We start from the raw sequence: 17,332 nt of genomic DNA, 5'->3' as shown, positions 1-17,332 counted from the left end.
CAGAGGACAGCTGACATTCTCAAAATATCAAATTTCAAATCAATAAAGTTATTGCTAAAAATGAAAAATGTGTCTTACTTTACAGAAAAAACCATATGGACTTTTTGGCCGACCCAATATAAACCATTAATGAAAGAAATTAAAGAATACACAAATAAATGGACAGATATCCAGTGTTCATGAATTGGAAGAATATCGTTAAAATGTCCATACTATCCATCGCCATCTACAGATTCAATATAATCGCTATAAAAATGCAAATGACATTTTCCAGAGAAATAGAAAGTAAACCTTAAGAACAACAACTCTGAAGGTAGGCATCACACTTCCTGACATCAAACATTGTACAAAGCAACAGTAATCAAAACAGCTTAGTACTGGCATAAAAACAAATAATCCAATGGAACAGAATCAAGACCCTGGAAATAAACCCTCACATATATGGTCAACTAATACTTGAAAGGGAGCTGAGAATGATCAATGAGGAAAACATAGTCTCTTCAATACATGGTGCTTGGAAAACTGAAAAAACTACATGCATAAAAAATGAAGTTGGACCCCTATCTTACACAACTCAAAACAAAACAGAACAAAAAAAATGAACTTTGAGTGGATTAAACACTTCAACAAAGCCCTGACCAGTGTGGCTCAAGGTGGTTAGGCATTCTCCCACAAAGCAAGACTGCTGGTTCAATTCCCAGTAAGGGCACGTGCCTAGGTTGAGGGTTCAGTCTCTGGCTGTGGCATACGCAAGAGCAACTCATCAATGTCTCTCCCTCACGTTGATATTTCTCTCCTTCTCTTTCTCTCTGCACTTCCCTCTTTCTAAAAATAAATAAATAAAATTTAAAAAGACGTCAACATAAAACCCGGAACTCTAAAACTCCTAAAAGAAAACATGATTGGGCCCTGGCTGGTGTGGCTCAGTGGACTGAGCGCCAGCCTGCAAACCAAAGGGTCACCGGTTCAATTCCCAGGCAAGGCACAAGCCTGGGTTGCAGGCCAAGTCCCTAGTAGGGGGCGTGTGAGAGGCAAACATGCATTGATGTTTCTCTCCCTCTTTCTCCCTCCCTTCCCCTGTCTAAACATAAATAAAATCTTAAAAAAAAAAAAAGAAAGAAAACATGGTTGGTTTTGGTTACTAACTTTTTGGATATGACACCAAAAGCACTGGCAACAAAGGCAGATATAAATAGCAGAGACTACAAACTAAAAAGCTTCTGCATGTAAAAAAAAAAATCAACAAAATGAAAATGTAACTGGAGAAAGTTATTTGCAAATCAAATATCTGATAAAGAATTACTATGCAAAATATAACACACACAACTCAGTAACAAAAAAATATGATTTAAAAAATGGGCAGAAGAACTGAATAGACTTTTTCTAAAACAGACATACAAATGGCCAACAGGAATGAAATGATGCTCAGTATCACTAATTAGTGAAATCCAAACCACAGCCATGAGGTATCATCTCACACCTATCAGAATGGCTACTAACAAAAAGAGATGGTATTGGCAAAAGTTTAAAGAAAGGAAACTATCATGCCCTGTTGGTGGAAATGTAAATTGGTACAGCTACTATGAAAAACAGAATGAAGGTTCCTCAAAAAAATTCACAAGAAATGAAATCAGGACATTGAAGAAAAATATGCTCTCCCATATTCACTACAACATTATTCACACTAGCCAAGGTAGGAAACTATCAGTCTGTCTATACATAAATGGATAAAAAGATGTGGTGTATATATATAATAGAATATTATTCAGCCATGAGAAAGAAGGAAATCCCATGTTTTGTGACCTGGCGGGCATTTTAGTATATGAAATATTGCCAGATAAAGACAATTACTGTATGATATCTCCCATATGTGGAATCTCAAAATGCTCGTAGAAACAGAGTAGAATGGTGGTTGGGAGTGGCTGGGATTTGGGAGAAATGAGGATATGTTCACCAAATGGTACAAACTTCCAGCTGTAAGATCTGAAGATCTAATGTACAGCATGGTGATTACATTTAGCAAAGTTGCTGTGAGTAAATCATAAATGTTCTCATCACAAAAAGGAAATGGTAATTTTGAGTTGATGGAGGTATTCATTAATCCTACTGTGGTAATCACTTCACTGTGTATAAGTGTTAATCACTTTACAATGTATAAGTGTATCAAATCATGTACACCTTAAAATTACAATGTTATATGTCCATTATATCTCAATAAAGCTGGAAAAATTAAAATAGAAACTGTTCCTGAGTAAGCCCAGACACTGCACTTAATAGGCAAAGACTCAAATCAACTATTTTAAATAGATTCAAAGAGCTAAAGGAAATCATATACAAAGAATTAAATGAAACCATGAGATTGAAATCTTATCAAATCAAGAATATCAATAAAGAGTTAAGAGATTATACAAAGAAAAAGCAAATAGAAATCTGGAGCTAAAAAGCAGAGTAACAACAGAAATGAAAAGTTCACCAGAGTGGTTCAACAGCAGATGTAAGCAAGGACAAGAATGAATCAATGAATCTAATTAAATATACAGGATGGCAGATGCTAATATGTGCTACAAAGAAAATAAAGCATAAAGGCTTTAAGGAAGTGTGGAGGGTGTTCCAATTTTAAGATAGGATGGTACTGAGATGGTGGCACTTCAGACTTAAAAGGAGATGAGGGAGCAAGCCACAGAGACAACTGAGGACATGGCTTTGTCAGGGCCCTGCAGCAGGAGTGTGCTTGACACTGTCCAGGAAAGCAAATGGGCCAGGTATCAGGAATGGACTGAGCCGGAGGCGGGGAAATGGCAGGTGAGGAGAAAAGTTTGCTTACAACTGAGGAGCCTATTAGATATGTAGGCAATAAATATGAGTTTGAGGTTCAAGGAAAACAGATACAATTTGGGAAACAAGAAATCCTCAAAACCATACAACTATGAGACCTCCTCAGCAGAATATACCGGTAGCTGGATGAGAGAGCCTGGAGTGGTACCCTGAACAACTGAGCAGAGGATGAGGCCCCAGACAAGCAGACATAGAAGGGCAGCCATGGAAACTCAAGAGGACAAGGAGAGGGGATTAGAAGCCAAGACTATTGCCTACTTTTAAAAAATGGTATTTTCAAAAATGTTTAATACTGTGGTAAAAAATACCATGGGTTGGTGAGGAGAAAGAAGCATACGAAACACAATGTTAACAGTTTTTCCTACATGGTGGTGGTGTTTTCTTAATTTTCAAAACTTAACATGTATAACTTTTATAAAAATATGGACAATAGTATATTTAAAAATAAACACTGGAAGGTGGAAAAAAAAAGGACTCAATGAACTTGAAGATAAATCAACTGAGATTACCAAGTCTGAAAGTAGAAAGAAAAGTAAACATATTTATAATGACAGTTCCACTAAAAAAGGGAAAGAGAAAAAGGGGCAGAGAGATTATTTAAGGAAATAATGGCCAAAAAATGTCTCAAATTTGACAAAGGACACGAATCTACAAGTCCAAGCTCAATGAATTCCGATAGGGCAAATCTACAGAGACCCACAGAAATACACAATATAATAAAATTGTCAAAGGCTAAGACAAAGAGAAAATCTTGAAAGTGGCAAAAGAAAAGTGACTTGTTATGTACAAGGGTTCCTCCACGAGATCAACAGCTGATTTATCATCAGAAACTATGGAGCCCAGAATGCAGTGGGAAGATACAGTCAAAGTTTCAAACGGAAAGAACTGCCAATCAGGAATTCTGTATCTGGCATAATTAATTATCGTTCAAACATGTGGAAGAAATCAAGACATTCCCAGATAAAAGCTAAGGGAGCTTGTTGTTAGTTGACACGCCAGAAGATATGTTAAAGGAAGTTCTTCAGGCTGAAATAACAGGGCGTGGGACACTAGTAACTTGAATCCATATAAAGAAATAAAGAACACCAGTAAGGTAACTATATAGGTAAATATAAAAGTCAGTATTAATGTATTTTTGGCATTCAACTTTTTTTTTTTTTTTACTGTGTTTTAAAAAAGACGACAACATAAAGTAGTAATGATACATCTATGCTTTTGGGAACACAATGCATACAGATATGATTTGTGGCAATCAACATAAAGTGTATAGGAAGGAACAGAGCTATATAGGAGCAAAGTGTTGGTCTACTATTAAAACTTAGTTGATATTAAATTGAACTAACTTCATTAATTGTTAGTCGTGACCCTGAGGGCAAACTTTAGTAACTAGGGAAAAGAGAAACAAAAAATAGAAGACCTGAACATTAAATCAACTAGACCTAACAGATATATATAACAATCTACCCAACAGCAGAAGACACACTCTTCTCAAGTACATATAAAATATTCTCCCAGACAGACCATATGTTAACCTACAAAAGAAACAAAGAAATTTATAGAGACTAAAATCATATAAAATATCTTCTTCAATGACAATGGAAAGTAATTAGAAATCCATTATGAAAGGAAATCTGGATAACAACCAATGGGCAAAAAAAAAACCTAATGGAAATTAGAAAATTCCTTGTGGTTTAAGGACAATGAGAACACAATATACTAATACTTATGGGGTACACTTAAAGCACTGCCTGGAGGGAAATTTATAGCTGTAATTGCCTACAGTTAAAAAAGATCTCAAATCAGTGGTAACCTAACCTTCCACTTTAAGGAACTAGAAAAACAAGAGCAAACTACACCCAAGCAGAAAGCAAATACTAAAAATTAGAGCAGAGACAAATGAAACAGAAAACAGAAAAAAAGAATCAAACCAAATTTAGTTCTTTGGAAGGATCAACAACAGAGACAAACCTTTAACGAGACTGATAAAAAAATATGTCCTTGCTTTCTCTTACTTTTTAAAATAACATACATTTAGATAGGAAGAACCAGGGAAAAGGCAAAGATTTAAAACAGCTGGCTATTATGTTCCTTTTCAATGACACTGAGAAGAAATTACTTGATTTCTTTGCTCTTTACCTCAAAATTGAGCCTATGTACAAAATTGAGATGATGCTTGTAGCATCTTTGTGAAAATTAAATGAGACAAGAATTTGTAAAGTACAAGTTCCTACATTCAGTAAGAACTTAAAAAAAATCTGTTGCTAAGGAAGGCCAAATATCGATGCATTATTCACTGTGGCAATATGAGAAACATTACATAAACTGAGATAATCATATAATGGCATAATATGACAGTATTTAAAATATTCACATACAGATGATAACATTAATTTCTTCTTCGATGATATTAGCTTCATTCCTTAAAATACCTTGCTCACCCCAAACAACATAAAAACACACAGTTGTACTTTCTTTCAATGCTAAATTTTAGCTTCATGCTTTAAATTACTTTGATGAGGCAGGATCTACCTTAATTATATTGCAAATAGCCAGCCAGTTTTTAAAATATCATTTACTCAATAATTTTCCTTTTTTTCTGCTAATTTAAAATGCCATCTTTACTATAAATTTGATTTGGCAGAATAAGCTTGAAAGGCGGTCCATCTTCACAACAACTTGCCTTTTGTTTCTTACGTCGTCACCATTGTTTTAGATACTTCTACTATTATTACTGTTACCACAAAATCTCTTTCCATACTTTGGTATCTAATAAAAATCAAGCACCTACAGTTAGAAAGTTGTAGCAAGTTGGGACCCTCAAAAGAACATGTTCAAGCCAAACTTGAGTCATGAAAGTCCGTGATGTTGTGACATTTATGAAGTATTACCAGTATATTAAATACCAAGAGACATTTCTTACAAAATTATGTAAAGTTAATATAGGAAAACACTGATGCTAGTATGCTAAGTAAATAAAGTGGGATATAAAATTATATACTATATGCATTCAGCTATATAAAGACATATGCATAAAGTGAAGACTCAAAAAAGTGCACCAAAACACTAATATACACATTATGATGAATTTTCTTCTGTACATTTTTTAATTTTTAAAATGATGAGCATATATTTTTAATAAGAAGAAAAGTTTGTTTTGCAGCCAACAAGATAAATCTATGGAATGTTTAAGATTCTAGGGTACTTATTAGTCAGTACTACTCAGAATAACTACTTTTTCTCAACTACCATGTGAACTTTTTAAAGAAAAGAACATGTTTTATACTACATTCACTACAGTGCTGGTCATATATGTCTTGAATGACATCAACTGGAAGATTTGGGTGTGGATTCAGAGCTAGGTCTCAGGCTGACACCTAGATTTAGAATAAAAACCATACTCAAGCAACTTCAAATATGTAACACAAAAACAGAAGATAGTAACGTTTCACATTTTATCAGGTGTGAAAAGCCTATTGGTTTTCCCCTCAAATAATGTAACTCTGAGTTTCATTGTCCCCATTTATACGCAATAGTGCTACCATATGATCCTGGCAATTAAGTAGACACTCAATCAATAACTATCACATCATCCATGCCAGAAAGGCATATTTGACACCACTTCACTAGATGAGATTTGTTAAAAAAAATAAGTACTGAGACATCAGGGAAAAGACCCGGCGCTCTTTGAGATGGAACTACAGTGGAACTTCAGTTCTTGAACTTAATTCATTCCAGAAGACTGTTTGAGAAGTGATTTGTTTGCAATCCAAATCTCTTTTGTCACCTGAGAGACGCATGACTGATCATACATGTATCAGCATGAATGGGTTGTTGTGTTGAAACCAAAGTTTTGTTCAACAACTGAGACACTTTTCTGTGAACAACATGGTCAAGAACCAAATTGTTCAAGATGGGAGACATTCTACAACCAAAGTATGACTGTACAAGAATCTGTACTCCAATAGGACAGAAAAGAGCAGTGATTCTCCAAGTGTGGTCCCAGGACTAGCAGCCTTAGTGTCACCTGGAAACTTGTTAGCAATGCACATTATCAGGACCTGCCCTAAGCTTACTGAATCAAAACCCGGAGGGGGTGCGAGCAAGGGAGGGAGATCAATCTATGCTCTAATACGGCGAATCTGGTGCATGCTCAAGTTTGAGAATCTGTGTACTAGACCTTAGCATAAACTAACCAATTGGCTTTTAACAGATTCAACTAGTCTTCCTGGAGAACTTCTCCTGTGTCTGCAGTTCATTAATCACCATTTGTATTCACTGTCAGCCCATACCACTGGGCTGAGTCACTAAAACGACCATGAGCAAAGATTCCACATACAAAGTCATTTCTCATAAAGACCAAAACATGCTATTCAAAACTTTTAAATGCTGTAAAACACTACTTCTGAGCCACTTTTGGAAAACACTATGTATACAAATGCAACAAAGAAAACAAATATTAAAGGATAACATACCTTTGTTTTTTTTTAAAGAGTTTACTTACTTTTAGAGAGGGGAAGGGGAGGGAGAGAAACATCAATGTGTGGTTGCCTCTCGAGTACCTCCCACTGGGGGACCTGGCCTGCAACCCAGGCATGTGCCCTGATTGGGAATCCAACCTGCGACCCTTTGGTTCACAGGCTGGTACTCAATCCATTAAGCCACACCAGCCAGAGGGGATAACATACTTTTAACAGATGACAAAGGGCTAATATCTCCAATAGTTTTTATAGTTCAAAAACACTAAAGCAATAGAAAAATGGGTAAAATATATGAACTGACAATTCATAAGAGCAAATCTTAATGACGAAACATGAAAAGATACTCAAATTCATTACTCATCACGTGACAATTAAAGTAACAAAGATATCTGGGATTCTATCATAGAATCAAAAGTATCAGTAAGTAACAGCATATATACAAGATTACTTAATGGAGAAATAATTGTTCTTAACAGGAAAAACATGAGTATGTGTTAGTTCAGAAATAGCTGAATTATGGAAAATCCAAACAATGGAATATAGAGCCACTAAAAGAAAATAACTTACAGCTATACAGAATGACTTAAAGTTTTCAGGAACAACTATAAAAGACACATGGACAAAACCAAGGAAGGGGGGGTGGAAGCAAGGGAGGGAGGTGGGTTTGACTGGGATGGGGGGAGTGGTGGGAGTAAATGCAGACAACTGTAATTGAACAATAAAATAATTAAAAAATATTAAATAAGAAAATTGAGATGTAAGTATCCTGCCTTTGTAATTTAATAACAAAAATACCCTAAACATGTCACTATAATATAAAGATAAAAATACATACAAAAGGATACATTTTAGGTTGTAGGAAGATGACCCAAGAGGAAAAAGTCTGCACTAAAAAAATCATGTGATCGTATGTATGTACTTATATAAAATAATGTATACAGTTGTAAAAGAAAGTAAAATAAAGAATGTCACATAATTTATGTTCTCATAGCCATCTTCGATGATCAGTTTTATTTATGATCACGTTTGGTTTAATCCTAAAAACAATGAGGAAGATATCAAAGCCCCCAAGTTACAGATACATAAGCTGAGACTAATTTGATCTGTTGACAGAACTAGGACCGACTCCTAAACCCAGGTTCTTAACTACATGCAAGTGAATGTATGTGTTTGTTGCACAGGGCAGAGATCAACAAAAGAAATTCAGATTCAGGAAGCTGTCTTTCGAGAGACATGAACCAAAATGTCTATAATGACCACTGTTACAAGAACAGAAGTTACGTATCAAAAGGAAGATATAGAGCAAAGCAGCCCACATCAGCAAGTTATATTTTTATAAAATTTTACAGTTTAGAGAAAAACAACATTTTAAAATTAAAACATTTTTTTTCTTTTATTGATTCTAGAGAGAGGGGTAGGGACGGAGAAAGAGAGGGAGAGAAACATTGATGCCAAAGAGAAACATTGGTTGCCTCCTGCACACACCCTGACTGAGGACCGAACCCACAACCCAGGCATGTGCCCTGACCTGGAACTGTACCTGCAACCATTTGGTTTGCAGGACTCCCCCCAACCAACTGAGCTACACTGGCCAGGGCAAAGTTTTGAAATTTTAATGGGGGCTATTAGTAATGGCAGCTACTATTACTAAACACCTAGCATATTATCTCTAACTCTCAAAAACCTGTGAGATTCTTTTACTTGTAACAGCAAAGAATCAAGCACAAAATAAATTAGCTAAACCAGCTATGTACTGTATCCATCACGATTCTAAATTGTCCAGGACTAGAAAGCAACCTTCAATCTACAGTTTCTATTTTAGCCCAATTCAGAACAAAAAGAATAAATCTGTCAAAGTTAAAAGGAGTCCAAAATAAAGAAGAACATAACAGCAAACATTTAAGCAATTCCTCCTGGTGATAGAATGATCCAAGGAGAAAAGAACACGATAAGCCTGACTTACCAAAACAACAGAAAAAGAAAAATCACACACTTTGCATGTGTGCCGTGTAAAAGTACAGTCTGCATCTTAATTTTTACTTTCCAAGTGGTCAGATCATTTAATTTAATTAAGTATGAAATATGTGAAATAACAAAATAAATTAACAAACATAAGAGAAACAGACTCAAAGATACAGAGAATAGACTGATGGTTGCCAGAGGGGAGAAGGATAAGGGGGCTGGGTGAAAAAGGTAGAGGAATTAAGAAGTACGAATTGGAAGTTACAAAATAGACATGGGGATGTAAAGTACAGCATAGGGAACATAGTCAATAACATTGTAATAACTATGTATGGTGTCAGATGGGTGCAAGACTTATTACGGGATCACTTACAAATAAATGTCTGACCACTAAAGCTGTACACCTTAAACTAATATTGTACGTCAACTGTAATTGAAAAAAAATTAAAGCATAGAAAGAACTCCCAATATATTAATAAAATATACGTAAACAAATTCCTACCCTCAGATATTAAAAGGATTATATATAATAGGTATTAAATCAGGTAACAACTAAACTACAGTACATACAAACAATAGTCACTAGAAATACAGCTGCAAAGAGTCATTAACAATTCTAATATTTAATTATACAAGTAATATATAATATACTAGAGCTATAAAATATTCGAAGTAGAGAACAAAAAAGTAAAACTTACCCATCTTCTCTTCAAATTTAATTCCCTTTGTCTACGTTTACAATTAGATATGTAACTTAAAGGACTTTATTACTATAGTTTTACTTTTGGACTTCTGAGAAACCATAAATGGGGATCTTCAACTACTTTTTCTGCTAACAGATCATTTCACTGCTATCTTTCAGGGTCATACGCAGGCTTATGGCATGTTAAATATAATGTTTCAAAATTTTTAACGAACAACGGTACAATGAGAATACTCATGCATACATTTTCCTGACCATTTGAATTTGCTTGTAACGTAAATGAAATCAAATGAAAAGTGATTTCAAATACCCTACAAAAGGGTATTCATATACCAACAGTCTGTAAGTACCTGTTTCCCCACAACCTAGACAACCTACCTCACACTTCAATGTACATTTCCCCTGAGCACTCCCAGTGCAATCTTTTCATGTTTTAGTGGCCAATTTAGAGAGAGAGCAAGGGAAAGAAAAGGAAAGAAACATCAATGCGTGGTTGCCTCTCACATGCCCCCCAACTGGGGTCCTGGCCCACAACCAGGCATGTGCCCTGACTGGGAATCAAACCAGCGACCCTCTGGTTCGCAGGCCAGCACTCAATCCACTGAAACACACCAGCAGGGGCTTAGTGGCCAATTTAAAAAAGAAAACAAAACTTCATATTCCTCTGTGAATCATCTACTTACATGCTTTTGCATTATTTTTCTACCAGGCTACTTACATTTTTGTTCATTTATAGAAGCTATTTACAAATTATTCCTTTGTTGTACATATTGCAAATATTTTTCCAGTTTAAGAATCCATTTTTTTATTTATAACTATGTTATACAGAAATTTTAATATTTTTACATGCTAAAATCTGTCAATTTTTAAAATGGCCTCTAGGTTTCTTAAAAAAAATGCTTCCTTATGAATGACCTTATAAGTTGCCTATATTCACCTCTAAATATGTTTCTAAGATTTATGTGAACAGAGTGAAGAGATGATCTAAACACATTTTCCCCCTCAAACAGCCAACTGCCCCACTGTTTTGATCTTAAACAAGGCTTACAATTTCATTCTGCAGACATATTTGCCTATTCCTGTGCCAATTAAAGAACTTAAAACCCTGACTCTTAATGTTTTCTCAGATATTTTTTATGCATGTCTACTTTTGGTTGATGCTATTAACAGGCCTCCACTTAACCAATTTGATAGATGAACTGCATTTTCCCAGCCTTCTGTAAAACGTGTTGGTTGATGCAGCCTGTGCAGGCAGTCCTTTGCTGCTACCAGTTATCTGATGTGTGCCAAAACAGGCTCATTGGTCCCCAAGCTCATTTATGACAACTATATGTATTATAATGATGTAATCTTAAATGCTATGTAAAGTAATGATTTAAACTGAAAAGGGCATTATTTTATAAAAACTAAGCTGAATATTTTGCAAAGACTAAAAGGCAAGGTACTAAACTAAAAATACTGTCAAATTAGGGAAAAAGAGATTCAGAGGCGAATTACAAAAAATTGTAATTCTGTATTCAGGCTCCTTTACTAACTAAAGTCTTTACATTGTTCCTCCACTTTAAGGAAATCACAGACTATAGCTGTAGTTTATGTAAGTAAGGTAACAGACTGTCTCTTACTCAAAGTCAAGTCCTTGGTTCTACATTAGAAAGACAGGTAAGGGAACTGACACTTGTGTTTTAGTTTTTAATTTCATCAAAGAGAGCCTCCAGTATACTACTGAGTCTTCCCATGAAAAGATGATACCTGTCTCTGTTAACAAATTTAGATCATCTTTTAAATCTGTAAGTAAAGGTTTAGTTTTGTTTTAGCAGATCTAAAATATTGCTGGTTAGGTTTATTTTCCTTTACTTATTTATATAAACCACCTGACCCATTATTGCCATTTGCACTGCTTTCTCTCCTCCAAAGGTAAGACTTCACTGATATGTATCCTTTTATTTGTTTTCTCAAAACTACATTTTGCTTTTACGTATACATTTTTAAGTTTCAGAAATGGTACTGAACAATAAACATTTTTAACTCTCCCCCACCACTTGGGCACTTTTATTCCATAGTATGCATGCACCATATTTTCCTTTCAACTTACTAATAATGGACACCCAGATTGCCTCCAACTTCTCTCTACCACAATGATGCAATATTCTCACAGATGTCACCTTATAGAATAATGTAATTTTCTTCAGGATATATACCCAGGAGTACCAGTTTACACTCATTCATAAGGGTTCCTATAGTCTCAGATGCCTGCTAGCACTTACCATAATACAGTTTTCTAATTTCTGCTCATCTGACACAGCTCATTTTATTTGTATTTCTCTAACTGTTAATGAGTTTGAGCATCTGTTCAACATGCTGAATTCCCTGGTCTGTGAACTGTCTTTCCACATCCTTTGTCTGCTAATCCTTGTTGATCTGAAGGTGCTCCTTGGATATTCTACAGTAACAGTTCCTTGTCAGTTTCAAAACACTGCTTAAAAACCTCTCAATCTATCACCAGTCTATTAACATTTGTCTTTGGCAGTGCTGCTTGATGCTGTCCCCAGACCAGCTGCTATTCCACCAATTGTTTGAATGTTACAGGTCCATGACAAAATGAGGATGCACCAGAATGTTATTCAATCACACCAGTAAGTACATTGTTCAACTGATTATCTTTCTTCGTGAAGAAAGCAGTGTGCTGATTTAAATTCCAGTGCAGGCACCTTGAGAGTTGCACTGAGTTATGACATCTTCCACTGAAAAGTCTTAATTTTGTATTATAAAATTCAAATTTTTACCATATGGGTTATGCTTTGGCATTTTTAAGAATTCTCTCTTCTCCAGTAGATCACAATATATAACCTTCCACATTATCTTCTCTTAAATTTAGCTTTACCCAATATGGAAGTTTTAGAGACACTGTATGTTGATACTATAAATGGGGACTTTTTCTAAGTTGGTTATTACTAATGTATAGAGGAGCTTTTGTTTCTGTATAATAATTGCTTACCTGGTCACCTCACTGTACTTTCATTAGTTCTAATAATTTTATATTGTCTCCCTAGAAAACCAAGAATCTCAATCCTATCACCTACAAATAGTGAGTTTTTGTTTTTTATTTGTAATCTTTATTTCTTTCTTTCCTCTTGTTGTATTGGTTAGGACATCTCCTACAAATTTAAGTGGCAAAAGTTAATAGGTGGCACGTTTGTGTGACTTTTGAATCAATGGAAATGGTTTAGTTTTTCCATTATGACTTCTGGTAGATAACTTATAAACTTAAAAGTTTCTTTTCCAAGTTTCCTACAAGTTTATATTAATTTTTATTAATATGCTGAATTTACCAAATGTTTTTGAAACATCTATTGAGATATGGCTTCTTTTTCCTTTGAACTGTTACTTGGGGAATCCAATATTGAACTACCTTGCATTTTTTAATAGCAAGAGATAATATTTACAATATGTTAAGAAAACAGGTTGCATACCTCTTTGTACATATTTGTAAATGCAAGAAGAAAATAGGATCAAATCTTAAAGGAGGTGCCATTTGTTATAGGTGGTTAGTATTTTCGTTATACTTTCCTATATGTCCTAGAGAATTTTCACAATACCATGTTACATTGGTAATCATACAAAAATATTTTAAAGTAATCATGTACTTAGTAAGAGCCTGAAACCTGAGCTATTATTTGTGAGTTAACTGTTAATCAGTTTTTTAAAATCAGCCTTATCAATTTTCTTCTAAGAAAGCTCTTTAGCAATGGCTCTCTCTCTCAAACCTGAGTATTATCAATTTGGCTCTAGGAACACTGGACAATAGTTTGGTTGAGCTAAACTTCTGAGAGCTTTTGCCTTTAATTATAATTAGTACCATCACAAACCAATTCTTAAGCATAACACTAAGTAACTTAAATTTTTTTACTCTGAAACTACTCTTATGGTAAATACACTAAATTCCCAGATGAAAACTCCTATCAGAGCTAATAAGCAGGGCCAGGACACAAATTCAGATCTATTATTGCACCGTATTTCTTTCCAAAGTAGAATCTGATTCTGAACTTCCTTTCCAGAGAAAGTTGCCATTTTTGAACAAAGAGAGATTCTGCTTTGTGAGCAGAGATTCATGAAATCCCTTAAAATATTCCATTATTTGAGAATACTTCTTAGGTTTTTTTGGAACTAGCTAAGTGGGCTCTAATAGTTCTACTCAGTTGGACTAGTAAAGCTAACTTAGGGACTCCTATCCATTTTGACACTGCAAGAAACACCTGCGTAGAGGTGCTACATGGTCCAATGTTTGTGCCCTTCCAACTCTTCACGCATGACTCACCTCTGCCAAATGTTGCAGCCGGGTTAGCAGTGGGGTTCTCTTGTCAGATCCAAGGCGTGTGATGTAATTTGATCTTTTGCTAAATACATACAGAAGGTTAAGGACTGCCAGCACCACTTGCATATCAGAGGAAGCCAGTAAAGTTGTCAAATGCTATAGGGGACAAAAAAGGGCAAGTTCATGGCATCAAGCACACCAGGCCTTAAAAACTTAAAATGCCAATGTAGATTTGTCAACATTTACAAAGCTATCAAGAAGTTTAAGAATACATACTAAAAACATTTATAACCATTTGAGCATCTACAACAGAAGAAACTTACAATCTGGCAGCAAGTCAGAAAATCTGATAAAAGTTATAAAATTGAACCGTTCAAAATTGCACAGGTGTCCCCACAGGAAGAAACAGATTACAAAAACCAAACCAAACCAAACCAAAAAACCCCAAATGTGGTATTTTAATATAGAGTGGAACTCAAGAACACTCTCCAGCTAGACTAAAAGTATTATAAAAGAAAGATAACTTTATGGTCCTTCTGCATCCTTTATGACAAAAACTGGAATTAATTAAAACACAGGGCCTTCCATATAGAAGAAGCTAAAGATACCAACACCTGGTGGCATATGACTGCTATGGCCCAGTGTATGTAACAGTGTACACTGTAAAATCTATAGTGTTTACTTGGATTTTTTAACACAATCAAAACTCACCAATATATCGAAGCATGTGGTTAACATGAAAATCAGTAGCATATACCATATTTTGCCATGCACAACGCGCACTCACGTTTTGGTGTGCATTATACACAGAATTATTATGCCCTGTGGTATGTGATTATTATACCCATGTATAATGTGTATCCTTAATTTTCCCTCAAAAAATTTGGGCAAAAAGTGAGTATTTGGGCAAAAAGTGGTAATTCAAGTGGAAACGAACCCAGGTTATTTCCCGTTGCTGATTATCCCAAAGACCACGGACTTCCAATCGCAGCTCATCTGTGTCATCTTCAACAGACTGCTTACCCATTCCCCACTTAAAACTCTGGGAGCTAGGTCTTCAGTTCACTTGTTCCACTTCTTTTCCTGAGATATTTTCTTTCTACTTGTTTTGTTCTGATTCTGGTTTTTTTTTGTTTTTTTGTTACTAAAGCCTTACGAAAATTAACACACAACAGGGCACTTAACCAACAGTGATAGAAAAGTCTAAAGCTAGGCTAAAGAGAGAGAGTTTCTTCTTACAGTGATTCTGACCAATTCAAAAGCTCATGGATTCCTGTGCCCACTTTTAGATTCCCGTGCACAGGATATTCCTGTGCAATATCCTGTGATATTAATAGTTTAAAAGTAACTTGAGGCTGCTCTAATAACACGGGGAAAAGATCAATTCCTGCAAATTCCTAAGAATGCTTCAATGTATGTATTACAGTCTCATGAATTTCTTGAATCTTGAAAGGCAGAATAAAGATGAGTGTAAAGAATTTTCCCATCAGTCCTGTGAAGGGTGTCTATATCCAAGAAACATCCTGCTATTGTCTATGACATGGAAAATCCCAGGGTTCCATGAAAGGAAATGAAAAGGAAAGAAGTAATTCTCAGAGAATAATAGCAATTTCCTTATTTCTGGACATGAGCAATTCTAGTCAGGAACAGATCACACAGGCCTGAACCTCTCCTACCTCTATGGAACTGTACAGATGCCGGGAAAAGCTGTACTCAATGAGCAAGGCTGTGAAGTTCAACACAGCCAAGAGAAGCATTTTCAGCTGTTCTTTTTCTGGTCGATCACAGACAAGCATCCACGACATATTCTCCACTGTCTGTCCAGCATCTGCCAGAATTCCATCAAAGCGGTCCAACAGATCCACCCAGTGATATAACTCACACTGGAGAAAGAGAAAGAGGAAGATAAGGATAAGGTGTTTGTGTGGGTGCACTGTTACCATGAACTGCTGCACATGATACCTAGACAAGTTCACTTTCCATCTTTGCTTCTCTTCAACCCCCCCACTCAATACAGAAACACATATGAGAAAGAACTATTTGGAGCCAGGTGGACGTGGATTCATTGTTGTAGCCAAAGTCTCTCTCTATGTATACTACCACCAATAGATGCTACAAAAGCCCCTTTGCTAATAATCCTCAGAGAGAGAATTCCGGCTACCTCCTGAGGTCTACAAACACAGGCACTCTCCCTGCCAGAACCAATTTCATTTGAAGTACTCGTTTTTAGTTACCAAAAGAAGATTCTTTTAAACTAAAAGTAAAAATCCTAAGGCTATCTCAACTTGTACTGTCAGGAATTTTGCAATTGAGATTCTTTATCATCACCCATGTGTAAATGTTCCTCTTCCTCAGCTAGCAAAATTTTCCTCACTTTTTTTTTTCTTTCAAAATTTCCTTGGCCAACCATTCATGGGCTAAAAGCTACTGATCTAGAGCTGTGCTAGACATACACTAAATGCTTATTAAGTAATTGCTGAATGAAGCTACCTCATTATGGTTCCTCTTTCCATATCAGAGCATACAAAAAGATGTATTAGTCCAGGGAGCCCTGTCTTATGGGAGCAGGGGTCACTTACCTTTCCAATGTTCCATGTTTTGATCTGCTGCAGTTCCAAGAGGAGTTGCTCATCATTACAAACTTTGAGCTTGTCTATTAAGGCTCTGCAGTCTGCAGGCTGAGAAAAACAGATACTCACAAAGGGTGTTTTGGAAGATAAGGGAGACACAAAGAAGAAAAATCGGAAAATAAATCCTTAAGGCAATACACTCAGAAATTTAACTTTTGATAGAATAACTACTTAAGAAAAGTGGAAATTTGCCAGACGATCCCTTGGGATTAAAATGGAAATCTTATAATGAAACAATCCGTCTGTGCATTTTTAAAACCCAGAAAAACTTTAGATGTAGACAAACTACTTGGAAGGACACAGACGACAGAGTAAAGGAAATAAGCTAAACATCAATAAAAACAAAATGAAGGAATCTGTACCTCAGGGTGAAAGTGAACCAGAGTGCCTGATAAGGTGAACCAGAAGAACA

General features: G+C 35.6%; 1 protein-coding gene across 15 annotated transcripts in view; it reads right to left on the bottom strand.

Moving 5' to 3' along the window:
- Positions 1 to 17,332, bottom strand: part of HUWE1 (HECT, UBA and WWE domain containing E3 ubiquitin protein ligase 1) — a 160,435-nt gene that overhangs the window by 105,481 nt on the left and 37,622 nt on the right. For all 15 annotated transcript variants that reach the window (XM_071220274.1, XM_071220275.1, XM_071220273.1 and 12 more), the window contains 3 exons: positions 16,870 to 16,968; positions 15,967 to 16,173; positions 14,294 to 14,446 (listed from right to left, as the gene is read on the bottom strand). In XM_071220274.1, coding sequence (XP_071076375.1) covers positions 14,294 to 14,446; positions 15,967 to 16,173; positions 16,870 to 16,968 — 459 coding nt within the window. The remainder of the gene's footprint in view (positions 1 to 14,293; positions 14,447 to 15,966; positions 16,174 to 16,869; positions 16,969 to 17,332) is intronic.

The sequence above is a fragment of the Desmodus rotundus genome, chromosome X (genome assembly GCF_022682495.2).
Source record: "Desmodus rotundus isolate HL8 chromosome X, HLdesRot8A.1, whole genome shotgun sequence".
Lineage (NCBI taxonomy): Eukaryota > Metazoa > Chordata > Mammalia > Chiroptera > Phyllostomidae > Desmodus > Desmodus rotundus.
The sequence above is the reverse complement of the archived record's forward strand: the minus strand, read 5'-3'. Positions and strand labels throughout refer to the sequence as shown.